This window comes from Lineus longissimus, chromosome 1 (genome assembly GCF_910592395.1).
Source record: "Lineus longissimus chromosome 1, tnLinLong1.2, whole genome shotgun sequence".
Taxonomy (NCBI): Eukaryota; Metazoa; Nemertea; class Pilidiophora; order Heteronemertea; family Lineidae; genus Lineus; species Lineus longissimus.
Genome location: NC_088308.1, coordinates 28,477,230 through 28,491,948, shown reverse-complemented (window position 1 = coordinate 28,491,948; position 14,719 = coordinate 28,477,230). Strand labels below are relative to the sequence as shown.

General features: G+C 41.9%; 3 protein-coding genes across 3 annotated transcripts; 2 read left to right on the top strand and 1 right to left on the bottom strand.

Annotated features, from left to right (window-relative positions):
* On the bottom strand, window positions 1-4,054 carry LOC135496124 (transmembrane protein 26-like). The gene is made up of 4 exons (XM_064785265.1): window positions 3,867-4,054; window positions 3,235-3,469; window positions 2,465-2,627; window positions 1-1,248 (listed from the first exon to the last, which is right to left on the bottom strand). The coding sequence occupies exons 1-4, from the start codon at window positions 3,931-3,933 to the stop codon at window positions 460-462; spliced, it is 1,254 nt and encodes a 417-aa protein (XP_064641335.1). The 5' UTR covers window positions 3,934-4,054; the 3' UTR covers window positions 1-459.
* Window positions 4,055-5,095: 1,041 nt separating this feature from the next.
* LOC135496113 (glutathione S-transferase 1-like) lies at window positions 5,096-7,303 on the top strand. The gene is made up of 4 exons (XM_064785253.1): window positions 5,096-5,399; window positions 5,781-5,839; window positions 6,097-6,241; window positions 6,418-7,303. The coding sequence occupies exons 1-4, from the start codon at window positions 5,250-5,252 to the stop codon at window positions 6,730-6,732; spliced, it is 669 nt and encodes a 222-aa protein (XP_064641323.1). The 5' UTR covers window positions 5,096-5,249; the 3' UTR covers window positions 6,733-7,303.
* Window positions 7,304-7,414: 111 nt separating this feature from the next.
* LOC135496107 (glutathione S-transferase 1-like) lies at window positions 7,415-11,368 on the top strand. Its single transcript, XM_064785244.1, has 4 exons — window positions 7,415-8,318; window positions 8,921-8,979; window positions 9,333-9,489; window positions 10,314-11,368. The coding sequence occupies exons 1-4, from the start codon at window positions 8,175-8,177 to the stop codon at window positions 10,638-10,640; spliced, it is 687 nt and encodes a 228-aa protein (XP_064641314.1). The 5' UTR covers window positions 7,415-8,174; the 3' UTR covers window positions 10,641-11,368.
* Window positions 11,369-14,719: the final 3,351 nt, after the last annotated feature.

Genomic DNA, 14,719 nt, shown 5'->3' with positions numbered 1-14,719 from the left:
TCAATTAAGACAAGTTCGATCTTCCTATAGTTCAATTCAGTTCTGGTGTTACAGATGGCAGTGCCATCTCCCTACTGATGGCAGTCAATTCAGTTCTGGTGTTACAGATGGCAGTGCCATCTCCCTACTGATGGCAGTCAATTCAGTTCTGGTGTTACAGATGGCAGTGTCATCTGTCCCTAATACAAATTACACCGAAGAAATTCGAGCTGTTACCAGAGATTGTTGCTTTTGACTAGCTAATCAGCCACTTCTGGTACCAGAGATTGTTGCTTTTGACTAGCTAATCAGCCACCTCTGGTACCAGAGATGGTTGCTTTTGACTAGCTTATCAGCCACTTCTGGTACCAGAGATTGTTGCTTTTGACTAGCTAATCAGCCACCTCTGGTACCAGAGATGGTTGCTTTTGACTAGCTTATCAGCCACTTCTGGTACCAGAGATTGTTGCTTTTGACTAGCTAATCAGCCACTTCTGGTACAGCACCTGGCAAGTGTTGGCCATGACCATTGTCTGTGGAAAACTTTGGTTTGAAGGAAACCTTGAGCAGCTCGACATCACTAGAACGTTCATTTTTAACGGTTTTCTGGGCACGTCGAAGGGTAGGTGACACATAATCCTCTTCATCGTAAGGCACTGGCATTTCAGGTTCAACATTATCTTCGTCCTCATCAACGAACCCGTCGCCATCTTTGTCGTCGTCAGTGCAGCAGGTGATGATGAGGAGCCTGTACAACTGCATTGCTATGATCAGAGCATTCTTGGCCGCGAAGAAGAGCAGTGTGTTGCTCATCACTTCATAAAAGATGACAATGTAGAGCCGAATCGCCAAAAACGGCATGTCCTGGATAAACATGGTGGTGATCAGGGAAAGCACCTCAATGCAGTTAATCTGCCGGCCACTTCTAGTGGTGTACGTGGTACTTTTTGTCCCGGCCACAGCCATTGGCGACCTTCGAGAACGTGCTGAAGCAAGCACAACAGTGAACTGCATTAGACTGACTGTCCACACTATGAGAATCACACGGAAGATGAGCCAGTCATGCATGACCTGCTGCAGCTCGTACAGGTCGAATAGTTCAATGATGTCCGAGGCCAAGGCGATGTAGACGAGTAAGATCTGTGAGAGACGTTCCCGACTGATCTTCCCTTTGGGTAGTGTCCATCTCGCAAGGACCAGTAACAGCATGAGGACCTGTTGGAGGGCTTGGATCCACGTGTCCGCGTCCAGGTAGATTGGGATGGACAACTGTAGAAGAAAGCAGGTCATCAGTGAAGTCGTTTATTTATCCCATTGATTGGCCAACAGTAAGATAACCCATAAAGCAGCTAGTAGCCTACTTATCAAGTTTGTTCGAGGTCGAACTGACAGGGCAATCTTAATAAGAGGAAAGGACAGCACCATATTTCCACTTTGTTCAAGAAAGGCAGTCAGTGTATCTTAGTTAGGCAGGCCCTTACAGTGATCCCCCATCTTCGCCACTATACCTTGGGGTAGTCAGTTTGACGGGCGGTTTTGATGCTGACCCTAAATACCTATTGAAATGCACATGAACAACCCAACAACACTATGCATCACCTGTCACCTTTAGCTCTCTGATTTCTGTTGCGCGAGTGTTACTAAACAGAGCCTACTCAACATGCTGAGCTCGTAAATCATTAATCTTCGTGGATAACAAAGCGATTGGTTTTTCCAGAAAACAACAGAAGTGGCTTTTAATTCCGACATCTGACTACATAATTGCCTTCGAGTCATGATGAACCAGGTGACTTAATAATGACGTCATTAAGCCATTTGTGTCATTGTACAACTCTGGGTTCAATAGACACGTCTTAGGTTCTTTGTGTTCCTTCCAAGGTGCTAGGAAACATATCGTTCTTCTGCGTGACTGTTGTAATAAATAAAGTAAAAACGTATTCCGCGATCTGTTTGGAATAACTAGCTCTGTGTTCAGACAACAAAACCATCTCTACATGTTGTTTGAAAGTCAACCAAATCTATGTAAGCCTTCTTTGAGTGGCATATGTCAAACAAAGCCTCAGTACATTCACGCTGATAGATTGCAAAAGCAAAAAACATCAACGATTGCTTATTTTCTCAAATGATCATAATTTGAAATCATTATGTAAAAAGTTAGTGATATTGTATCGCGTGGACTTCACATTGCAGAGAAATACAAACATGACCATAGCTTGCATCCGATAATTTGGCTGAACTAGTTAGCGAATATTTATCACATGATCTCTAAAAACTAGGGATGGATGGAAGTATGTTAAGCATTCGCAAACAAATTTTACCCGACATTAGTCTGATCTAGATATCTTCTGCTTATCTTTGATTATACACTGCACTCGCGTTACGACATACTATAGTCCTTTATGAGCGTACCACATCATTCTCCAATACACAAGCATCGACCAATGGCTTTACATGACATTGGTTTATCCATAGATAGACGACTCACCCCGTAAATGCTTGATAGTCCTTCTGCCAATGGTTTGGATGAAGAGTTTGATGACGAGTTACTCTTAAGATGGGCTCCATGAAACCGGTCCCATCGGTCAAGCTCTAAGAACCATATACCCGGTACAGTACACAGCAAAAAGCATAGATAACTTGGGGCAAACCTGTAAGGAAGCGAAAGTTCGAATATTGACAGAATGACAAGTCATCTCAAAAATTAATTTTAATTACCCAAAATTATCATTGCTGACAAACAGATTGATAGGATATTGAATGTTTGTTGTAAAATAACTTGAATCCAGCAACGCGGGTCACGGAGAGAATCACTACATCTGTTATTGACCTGTAATTATCAGGAGGGTCAGTAGTAATTGATGTTATTATATCAGAACAACTATTATGTCAACAATGACTATGATTGCCAACTTTCTGACTAAATATACTGATGTGCATAAAAAAGCCACCCCATTTTACAGGAATGTACTCTCATAAATGAGACAAGATGGCTGATCAATATCCAGTTGATTCAACGCCTTCAGCCTCGTCCCAAGTCATTGCGCCTCCGCCAATTCCTGACGCAGGTTTGGATTGTAGCTGAGCGATCTACCACCCAAATATCACGAGATATCGCAGGGAGGCGCGTGGTTTCACCAGACTGCAAGTCCTTTAGGATACAATGTTGTATTTAAAGAGATCTGGTCCAGATGCACCCCTAAGCAATGACAACTGAATATCAACTGAAAGTGCTGCTGCCAACGTGTAAGTACTCACCATTTAAACTCCGCCCCTTTTCTTCTTATTAGCGTATATGCCGTCTCCAGCAGCAGGGCGGCCACACCGACAAGCAAGCACCAGTACCTTGGGTCAGACTTGACATCCACCACCCTCCACACTGTGATCAAACCCTGGGCAACGAACAGGCTCCTCGTGCCTGTGGCCATCAGGATCGCCCAAGTGGTCGCCGCGCACTCGCACCCCATGTTGGTCACAGCTGCCGCCTCAGCTCCTTCAAGTCGAAATAGGATTTAAAAATCAAAGGAACACGTGGAGATGTTGCCAGAACAGCTAACTGTTAACTAGTGTGGCCGTACCATAGGTAAAATATACAGTAGGAAACAATAAGATGCAAACATGGAGTAGGCCTTCTGCCAATCACCAAATAAAAGCAGTTCCTGTTAAACAAATGGGGAGATGATTTGGGGATGACATATTACTCATTATGTTCAATTTGGATCACTTACTTCCTTGACAATAGACCATCGGCATTCCAGGCATGTCATGTCACCAGGAGTTTGTATTTGCCTTTTTCTGGCCAGAATATGTCAATCCTTTACAATGGGACTTTCTTTTTAGGCATGTGTCGATAGTAGCTCATAAAGGAATGTGAATAGTATAACACTTACCAGTTTCGTTTAGAAGCGCTAACTTTGCTGACGGAAGATCACCTCTGGAGCACCAAGCTCGCACCATGTATGGAGAATCCCGGAGAAATATCCGATTCGAAATCTTTGCAAAATACTAAACTTTCGGAAACAGATTTGCAACTACCCGGCATGTCCGGGTATATTATAGACCTGTTTATACTGCTTAGAGGACGACGGGTTCACCGAAACTTGCGATAAAACTAATAGCAATTGTGGTGGTCGGAATGCTGCATGCTGATGCTGATGACCCTCTAATTATTGAAACGTTGTGATTTTGACCCAGATAATTTGATGCTGAATGAGTACTACGAGTTGCTGCTGCTCCTTTTACTATAGTAGGCCCGGACATCAATACTGGGCAGTGGTAGAGTCTAAATCGATACGACTTCAAAAGATCAGAGGTATCTTCTGATACGGATTTCTTGACTCACATAATTTTCTTGACATTCCCATTTGGCCTTGTCCTTGTAATACTATTGATACGCCTGCTACAACTAGGCCGATGAAGTAACGTTGTAAAAACTAAACCGCAACTGCATCAATTCTATAGGTGTTGCTCAAGTCTCGTCAAACTTCGTACGTTTGGAGAGATTGCAAAGGACACATCCTACAAGGACTCCTCATCGGGAACTATAGTCTGACTAAAACCACCAAATACCAACAGCATTTCTATTGATCATAGGCCGACTGCTGGCAAGAATGTACACCATTCTGCTGCTTTTGAGCAACCTCTCGGCGATCTGACCACTGATAATCAACTGATCATTCTGACGAATTTCATTATTTCGCCAATTCCTTAGCTGTGCATTCCATACCCCGAAACCCCTCTTCATAATCAGATATTTCAAAGTACACCGTGAAATTGGTGTGAAGGGACAATTACGCCAACCCACGCTATCAGTTGAACCGTCTTGTTCGAGATAATAATGGCAATCAGCGTGAGATATGGGGACCTTTGACTTTTTGCCTCAAAATATGCCGTTTTATGTGTTGGCACTGACGATAACGATGCACTGGTTAACCCACTGAACCATTCATGTGACAAAGTGAAGCCATTTATGGTGGCCGACATCAAGGGTTTAGTCGGTTATACAAGCTGACATGTTCAATACGTTCTTTCTTTTGCTCAACTATCAAAATATAAAGGTATCAAAGTGTGGCATACCGTGACTTCTTCACTATTGGCGCTAGAAAATGACCGTCAATAACCTATGTTGACATATGTGGGTCTCGTCAAAGTCACAAGTGTATACGGATGTATATACATCATCGGTACTTGATCAACGACCCATAATATAGCTGACTGACTCCATGCCAGGTATCGCGGACTGATCACTTGCTCGACGGACGATAAAAATTGGCATGCCTTTCTTTGATATATATTTCAATATTGGAAGCCCGCCTTGTAGGGCGGTGTTGATTACGGCCAAACTGCTAGGCCTGGGCGAGTGCCTCCGGTTTCATTACGTGGACCTTCTTGCCAATGAATCTCTGAAACCAGAATTCAAAAAGGTGAGTGATAGCGGCGGTCCCCAAGGACCAGAGTGACTTGTGCTGCAATTACAAGTTGCACGATCAGATCGATATTCAAACCACGGGTTCAGTCATGTTAGAGGGTAATCATGTCATTGGATGGCAGATCGTGCTGCGTATGATTAACTGCGTTCCGACCAGCCACTGTCTCCCGGTAAGCAAATAATCAAACATCTGTTGTTATAAGATTTAATGTAGACTAATCGAACACGATGTACTACGTATCATTTGATGTCATCATGTTAACGAGATAAGATGTACAATGTGCAACAGCTTCCATGAAGATTTGTTTTGTTTTGGGACTAATTCTATGAGACCACACCCAGAATGATAAAACATGGCTTTCTTTTCTGCCCCTAGGCAAATCCAATCCATACCATACCGTTGCTCTATGATGGAAAATTCAAGATTTGGGAAAGGTGTGTAGACAAGCATGCATTATTTACTTGGAGATTATAAATCACAGTTCATAGTACGTTCGAATTCGGAGAAGGGGCGATATAAGGTCATAATCGCACTAACAGCAGTTGGACCTAGTATTGGTACAACCAAAACAGGGTTGCACTCTGAAGTTTTTATCGGGCGACCTAGGGAGGAACAGAAGTAGAATGTAAATATTCTTGCACTTAGCCGGACAGATAAACCATATCATGGAAATAAGTTCTCTCTGTTTCAGTCGTGCGATCATGGCCTATCTTTGTGACAAGTACGGCGGGGGCAACAACCCGCTCTACCCACGAGACCCACAAAAGAGGGCACAGGTCGATATGGCTCTCTACTTTGATATTGAACGACTCGCGCCCAACATACATGGATACGCTGTGAGTAGAGTACTAATGACATGAGGAACGATGAAAGATACGACGATACGATGGTGACGGGCATCATCCACAACAAATTGCTGGTGTTTGATTTCAAAGTAAGGTCCCTGCCGTTCTTCGTGATCGGTTTATACATTTGCGCCAGTCTTTCCTTTACGTCCTATTTATCCTTGCAGCTTAAGCTGATTAGACATATGGAGCTTGCACCTGACGCACTCGAGAAGGTAGAGATTAGCCTTGAGCAGTTTGAGGGAATCATCGGCAACAAGACGTTCGTGGCCGGGGAGAGGGTGACGATTGCTGATATTTCCATCCGCATCGTCATGCACGAACTCGAGCTTGTACAATACGACTTCAGTAAATACCCCAACATCAACGCCTGGATGAACCGGACAGCTACAGGGATACCTTTTTATAAACAAACGCAGAAGAAGTTCCTGGAGTATGCAAAGAAAGTGGCAGCGGAGAGAGGAATTGATATCAAACTATAGAGTAAAATGTACGCTGGTGTTGGCGTGCATGATTACGGACAATTGCCTTCACCAGACCTGTTTGATGTGGTCAGAATCTGTCTGGTTTTCAAACATACGTTTAACCCTTCGCTAGTTCTTCTACCAAATTTGTCGGAAAATGTGTTTTTTCTTCTAAAAATATCACAATTTACGGAAATGTTTAGAAGATGATGTAACAGTATTTACCAATTTCGGTATTGCGTCAGCGAAGGTGGCTGGCGACGATTATAGAACACCGTGGTTAGAGCGTTAGAACTAGTTACTGTGTACAATGTATGAAGCCCGCAGCGTTGTGCAGCGTTGTTCAGCAGCGGCACTCGGAGGCAGCCAAAACCGCTTTTGCTTACAAAACATTTCAAAAGCAGTCAAAATACCTCGGTGTGTAGTCTGAGGTACATGTATTTTAGAATAGAACGTTTCAAAAAAGCAACTGAAGAGTAAATGTAACGCCTAGTAGTATTGTTTGAAAATATTTCTTTGGAAACATAATGTATTATAATTGCTTGATAAAAAAGTCATTGGATGAACATATCATCCGCACTTGTTTATACTTAAGTGACTTGGGTTCTATCAATGAAGCACCAATGCTTCTTGAAGGTGCATTAGTAATTTCTAAAAGGAACAGAAATGTACCCATAGTTCTGGTCATGACTAGGTCTAGCTACAACGATAAGTATACCAACAGTTGTTGGGTTCAGTACTTCTTACACTTGAACTGACTTTGCACTCAGCACATTTGCGGTTCAAAGTCAACGTGCCTCGTAACTTAACTGCCAAATTGTGCCCCAGGCCAGGACAGATATATCAATGCTAGTATTATGGTATATGGATCTTTGATATACCAAGGCATTGGACTTACACAATGCACAAATGGTATGGGTGGATTTAGTTATTCTTCATAGCATGACATCAGAAGGTCAGGTTAGTACTTATTCTTGAGGTATGATATTTTAACGGTTCATGATATATGCCAGGCTAATCAATCGACGCACACAAGTACAACTCTGGCTTAATCCGATTTAAAATTTGCGGCACGCTACCAAACTGATCTTGTCTAAGCCTTTTTGTCTATGAGATCCCCAATATTGATCAGACTGGCGGGTGCCAATAATGCACAAACATCAAAATGAAAAAAGCTTTACAATATGGTGATTTCATAGTTAAGTCAGTCAGTAATATTGTACGGATTCAATGTGCTGGGTTCATTCTGGGATATAAAGAAGAGTTGTAAAGAATTCAACAGAGCCCTGAAATCGTCTGTCTGCATTTACTTTCTCCGCCAATAGCGAATGTTCTGAAACAATCCATTCACTCCAACACAGAGACGCCACATACTAACTAGCACTAACAACGTCTATATCACGATAGGTTAGACTTAAACGTCAGGTGCCGGTAAAGAGGATTCACTACTCATATTTAAAATGCCTGAGATCACCTTGTATATCTATTGGGGTAGCCCACAATGTCGGGCTGTCCTGATGACGGCCAAGTTACTGGGCCTGCAGCCAAACGTGTTGGAAGTAGACATGATGAAGAACTACCACAAACATCCAGAGTTTAAGCAGGTAAGAGAAAAACTACTTGCGACCAAGTTTTTTTTCATTGATCTTCGCTTAGCGACCAAACCCAACGTTTTTATTTAGTAACCATGGTAACGAAATAAAGTGTTTTGTGTGTATATGTATGTTTACACTTCTATCCTCGTCCCGAACGGTTGGATGAAATGTTTCACCTCCACACTTTATTTCAGTCATTCGCAATTTATTTTGATGACTTCAACGTCAGTGATAATATATAGAAAGAAACTATATTATCTGTATTTTAAGCACGTTTCTCCGATTACCAAGAATAATGGTTTCTATATGGAAAAAATGGAGGTACACATTTGTATGGGGTTTACGTGCCAATGGAATAAAAAAATATTGTTGAAAAGTCATGCTGTGGCAACTATTCATGGTCTTAATGTTGTGGTAGGATATCTTAAGCGCATATAATATTTCAAGTGTTCATATTCGGGTTTATAATCCATAATGGACTTGATTCACGGCCAATTCGATATCTATTATCAACATCAGTCCAATAAGGGCGAACACTTGCACAGTAAACCCTATAATAAAAATAATTTTGACCAAAAGAATTGCCGACTATCAACATATTTCTGTTCCAGATAAATCCAGACCAGACCCTCCCAGCTCTAACAGACGGCAAGACAAGAGTATCACAGAGGTACGATGGAAATACGACTAATCTGATTTCTCTATAGATTTACGGATCAAAGGCCGTTCATGAATACTGGTATCCAAGCCAAGCTCCACTGGATATTATGTATATATTCAACTGATGCCAATCAACATGGTTAATGCATTTGCTGATGGGTGGGCGACATCAAGTTGTGTGGTGGTGATGACGTCAAGACCTTGATTTTGGAGCAGCCAAGTCTCAAATTAAGTAGTCCAAGAAAACTTAGATTTTTACTGACTAGAGCATACTTGATAGTACAATATTCGCAGGGAATTAACAGGAGCATTATTTTTGTGTTCGTGTCATCATCATATTGAAAAGTCCGCTCTATCTTACAGTCGAGAAATCATGAAGTACCTTTGTGATGGCTACGGTGGTTCAAGTTACAAAGGTAACAAGCCCTCCATTTACCCCAAGACTAAGATACGCTCCCTGGTTACCGCCTACCTAGAATACGACGCCAAAGCGGTCGCACCAATCGTCCACAAATATGCGGTTAGTAGACAATGACACTGATTTTTTAACATATTAAACAACATCTCCAGCAACTTGTTGATAACAAGAATCACTTGATTTCTTGGTAATGGTATCAATCGATAGTCCAATGCATTTAAAACTGATTACAGTCATCCTGCAAGCATGTTTGAGTTTCCAATCAATATTTCAACAGCATATCCTGACATAGAATGTATTCGAGTCTTATTGAGGTTCATGGTAACAAACGTACTGGGATACCCTTCTTCCTAGCCCCATGGTTTTAATTCATCACAGAAGAAAACTAGTACCTTGGTTGTCCGATAGCAGCACAACAGAAACCATCAGTCTAGCTGTTCCGACTCCTGCATTCCGCGGCAGAACCTTGAAGAACGCTGCTGGCAGACACAGGACGGCATACATCGATTGATGTGCAATCGCTTACTGAATAAGTCACTTATTGCCTATTCTGTATCCTAGGCAGCAGAATCCACGATTTCTGTCCAAGAGTCTGAGCAATTAACGGCGTTCTCCTATTTAGCATATTCGCAATCGCATGACTGAATCAATCGAAATATCTTCAGTACTGATTGTTCATCATGAAGATGTAACAATTCGACAAGAATGTCCAATTTTGCGACCATTGGCAGAATATGATGGACAGCTTAAGCCCATGAATAAGGCCAGCACACTAACGTCTTAAATCGAGACATGCCATATAATGACAAAACAAAAAAGGCGTTGTCAGTTTTGCCTTTCTTTTTGTTTCTTTTTCCAGGATCACGAGCTAACGACGATCTCTCAGTCTAACTATGAAGTTTTATTCGACTGGGATTTTTTTTCAGGTGGACGTCTCCAGAAACCGACTACCAGATCAGGAGGTTGAGAATGATGTCAAGGACATTCTGGCAGACTTAGACGGCAAGCTAAAGGGCAAGAAATATGTGGCAGGCAACCATGTGTCTATCGCCGACATCTCCCTACGTTTCAGCATAGACATGCTGCTGGTGCTGGACTACGACCTCAACCCGTATGAGCACGTGAAGGCGTGGACTGAGAGTATGACTGATGTGCCATTCTTTCGACAGATCCAGCACGAGTTCAAGGAGTGGATGCATCGGGTCGAGACCACGCCAAGGAGCTGTTGCACTTGCTGGGATGAACTAGACTAAATGACCAGATTGAACTCCGATCAACATGTTCTATGATATATTGTACTGTTGCAGATACTTTGAGGCGGGGCTTTTCAGAAAATGGAGTGCTTTAAACCCGTTAATTAAGCTATGCCACTTGTAATGTTGAGAGCAAGTTGGTAGAATGTTTAGGAGAAAAGCTCCCCTGTCTTCAGAATCTGAACTGTATACGCTATGTCAAAGACGTTCTTGGGAGCTCATACTAAAAACGAATCATTTTGCCTACAGCATGTTCAACGTCGGTATATCAATAGCAACAATATATTCTAGATTAAAGCTCTTCAGTGATTTGCTGTTATTAGGTTGGGAGACAATTACGCGTGCAGCCTTTGCCATTAACGCGACGAGATACTTCCAATGCCTCTTTCCTTTATGTCGCAAAACAATCATACGTGTTGCTCGCCAAACCAGTCATTACTTTGATCCCATTAACACCACAGATACACTGCAACTCTATAATGGATATCTGTCTCACTAAAAATGTCAGACACTAAAGCTTTTTCCTGCCGGATATGTCCCTTTTCAACAACCTCTCATTCGAAGTTAACTCAAAAATATAATGATTTCCGTCGAGCTGTCACAGTGACAGCTCATTGTCGAAGAACGGTGCGCCACGGAATCCTTAATGTCACTATCTTTCGGAAAACACATTATTTTGTTCGAATGTTGGCATCAGATATCACGACCCTGACTATCAATACAATCAATTTGCTGCTCTAGACTTCATCAATCTTGTTTTTAAGTGATCAAGGTTATAAAAAGTGCGATAGCACTGACATGAGACATGCGTTGTCTTCTTATCGCGAATGTTCCGTTCTAGCTGCCAGAAATGAACAAGACTACTCTGGCCTTTGTTTCTATCAATGGGATTCAATTAAAAACGCCTTATTTGTAGTTCGGCTGGATAAGCCTCTGGTGCTGTGCTAGCAGTGGGCCGGATGCGAGCCGGATTTTATTACCATTGCATTTAGGTCCAACATCAAGGTTACTACGATCAGCCAATGCAAATAAGGAGTCGCTACCCATACTGGGTCACAGTGCAAATATTTACGTGGCTAGAATAACCATCACGACCACTTTGCGGCAGCAAAAAAATGAAGAAATAGAAGAAAAATGCCAGTTCAACGAACTTCCGACCCGGCGGAAGATGGAAACGGTCCCCAAAGGTATTACGTCGGGACAATCGGAACAGCCGTAGCGTCATTATCATCTTCTCGGAAAGGGATAATTGGATCAGCAGCGGAAGCAACATCTGCCTCTAAGCCTTGCTATTCAGTGAAAGAGTCATTCGCCCGAATCCCAATCAGACCCTCAAACTGCCTCGCTGGATCAGTAAGCCAGCAGTGTTTTCAACGAATTATTGCCGAGGAATACCACAGCTGAATTTAACAATCGGAGTCACTATACATATTGGTGCAACAGAGATTAAATCATAAATCATAAACCATAATAATGCAGCACTTTTCATAAAAAGTCCCATTGATAATCTCACATTACGTTCTTAGCCAGTCAGCAAGTTTCGTCACAAAAAAATCCAGCACAAAAGTCAACAATCCATCTTAGCTGATTGATTATCAATATCTAGTCAAATAGAGTGCCACATGTCGTCCTCTTTATGTATTACATTTTGCACCTTTTTGCAAATTCATCGGACTTGTCCCCCAAGTCCATTTTCATGCTGGCCGACTCCACAGTCCTGTTGGTGGATGCAAAACACGTCGAGCGCAGCCAAATCGTATGCTCATAAATAGAAGACGATTTGCAATAAATTGCACGATATGCCGGTATTCCCTTGTCTAAAATGTCTATCTAGCTAAATTATTTAGTGGGGTCATGGCTTAAGCACCAAGACTAGCATCACGTCTCACGGTTACTCCGACATGACAAAGTGTCTGAAACTTAGCGTTCGGGGATTGGAACCAACAAGTATTTCCTGATTCTGATCAGCAGATGGCTTTACGACCAACTGCAGACAGATAAATGCGAAGGCTAGCTTTTAATCTGAAAACAAAAAAAACTTATTAGAGTAAGCGAGTGTCGGCATACCTCCTTAAATTGATGATATGGGCCATAATTATCATAGTACCTCTTATGCAATTCATGTTCCACTCGCTCTAACTATTTGATAAGAAAACATTACACTCTGTTGCTTTAATGGAAAAGGCGTGCTTCAGTGAGTGCTGCCGTCTCTGGAGTATCGTCTGACCCGAGACTCATGTATTGGACAAGCTTGTCGTATATCTTTGAGACACCGTAACTCAGAAGAAATACTGCATTCGGATATGGTTGAGGTTAAATTCATTGCCAAATGAATGTGTTTATTTCAGCCTTGGAATCTATTGGCGGTCACCCAAGAGATGTGATGTGATGAACGTGTATGTCTGCAATCTCTGCTCTACCTAGTTATTATTATGTCAAGGGGTCTGCCAGCGATGATAACGCCAGGGGAGGAGGGAAGGGCGATCGATCGAGCGGAAAAGCTAGAAATGCGGTCATGATTGCCCCGGTGATTATTAGCTGATTGCAGTGATGGTGTTTCTGTCACCCACAGGTAGTTACGGTCACAGTCAGCCTCACTTCATCAGTTTAGAAAGGTGAAGTAAATATTGATTGATAGAATGATATTGACATGAAGTGATCGCAAACATTACAAGAAAAGCCAGTAAATTACGCAGTGAATCAATATAAATCAATCAGGGCAGACGGTTGGTTACCGATATCACAAACTGGATCATGGACTGCCCCGGGAGTCTCACCACTAGACCACTCATTCTCCGTTGGTTTTGATTAGTAACATATCACCCTCTGACAAAAAAAATTGCTCGAATGCAACTAAGATGTGTTAAAAAGTCACATTCACTTATTAGTTCTCCAGACTGTCCAGCAATGCTTGCGATAGATTATTATTCATAACGACTCCATCTGTCATGATTACGTCTACGCAACGCAATTTATATCTAGCATTATGGTCGGCCGCATCAATCATAACGCTACCTTGATGAAATTAAAAATATTGAACTAACGACCATTCGCAGCGACGATCATCTCCCATTGCCACATAAGAAGATAACAAAATAATGATGTTAGAATAATGAGCAAATTATACCTTGCGTTGAAGGTGCGCTTTCCCGGTGGGATCATTAACCAGGTGTTAATTGCAGACACCTGAAAGTGATTAGTGTGAATTTGAAAGTCATTTGATAGGGTAGGATGTCAATCATCGCTTCAGAATATCTAATGGTAAGAAAGTCCAAGCCATATGCCATAGGACTCAATCAATGTGCAATGTCAGTTACTGGTAGTCATACTGGCGAATTTCTAAACTACCGTATCACATTGCCAAGCTACTGTATATTCTAACATTAATTGCAGTCCATTGAGTTGTTTGTCCCCTTGTGCTCTAATTACAAAGGATGTACGCTGTCTATGTAGTATGTAGCGTACGAACACAACCTGCATATATCAATGTTGGCAAATTCATATGACCTCCACTAGAAATGCCATAAGGTATTACAATAAAGTAATTTCAAGTTCGCATATAAATCGCATCAAATTGTTTGAAGTAGTTAATATTCAAAATTAAATGGAATATGTAATACCCCGGTACGTAGACTTAGCTTCACGACCTACTACACATCAAGCTTTATTCATACACATGAATCCACTTTTTGGACAATGATGGCATAACCTCCCCATTAAGGACACCTCTACATTACGGACACCAACGCCCAGTCCCATGGGTGTCCACAATAGAGAGGTTGTACGGTTAATAGAACCGTGATCAACGAGATGAGCAAGCCGTTCATTAGAATCCAAACATTAGCCATAACTTGATAAAGTTTGTATACTCTTATTATAATGTCCTTAAGAGGAGTCAAAGATGCTCCCATCATAATCCCATAGTTTTCTCTTTCGTTCATCGCCTTAATGAAGATAGGGAAGAGGACTAAAACGCTAGATGCTAAAACTGCTCAGTACTCAATTCTTCGTGAAGAAGAAATGTATTAATTTTTTAAGACTGAAGTATGTGTGTTTACGATCGTACTTGCTGACATGTT

Bases quoted from the DNA above. Each gene is read 5' to 3' on its own strand.
- LOC135496124 (XM_064785265.1), bottom strand. From the start codon at position 3,933: ATGGTGCGAGCTTGGTGCTCCAGAGGTGATCTTCCGTCAGCAAAGTTA. The intron at 2,628-3,234 runs GTGAGTACTTAC...GCTTCCTTACAG, and splicing joins AAAGGGGCGGAGTTTAAATG to GTTTGCCCCAAGTTATCTAT. The intron at 1,249-2,464 runs GTGAGTCGTCTA...TTTCTTCTACAG, and splicing joins GACTATCAAGCATTTACGGG to TTGTCCATCCCAATCTACCT.
- LOC135496113 (XM_064785253.1), top strand. From the start codon at position 5,250: ATGCCTTTCTTTGATATATATTTCAATATTGGAAGCCCGCCTTGTAGG. The intron at 5,840-6,096 runs GTGTGTAGACAA...TCTCTGTTTCAG, and splicing joins AAATTCAAGATTTGGGAAAG to TCGTGCGATCATGGCCTATC. The intron at 6,242-6,417 runs GTGAGTAGAGTA...TTATCCTTGCAG, and splicing joins CCAACATACATGGATACGCT to CTTAAGCTGATTAGACATAT.
- LOC135496107 (XM_064785244.1), top strand. From the start codon at position 8,175: ATGCCTGAGATCACCTTGTATATCTATTGGGGTAGCCCACAATGTCGG. The intron at 8,319-8,920 runs GTAAGAGAAAAA...TTTCTGTTCCAG, and splicing joins AACATCCAGAGTTTAAGCAG to ATAAATCCAGACCAGACCCT. The intron at 9,490-10,313 runs GTTAGTAGACAA...ATTTTTTTTCAG, and splicing joins CAATCGTCCACAAATATGCG to GTGGACGTCTCCAGAAACCG.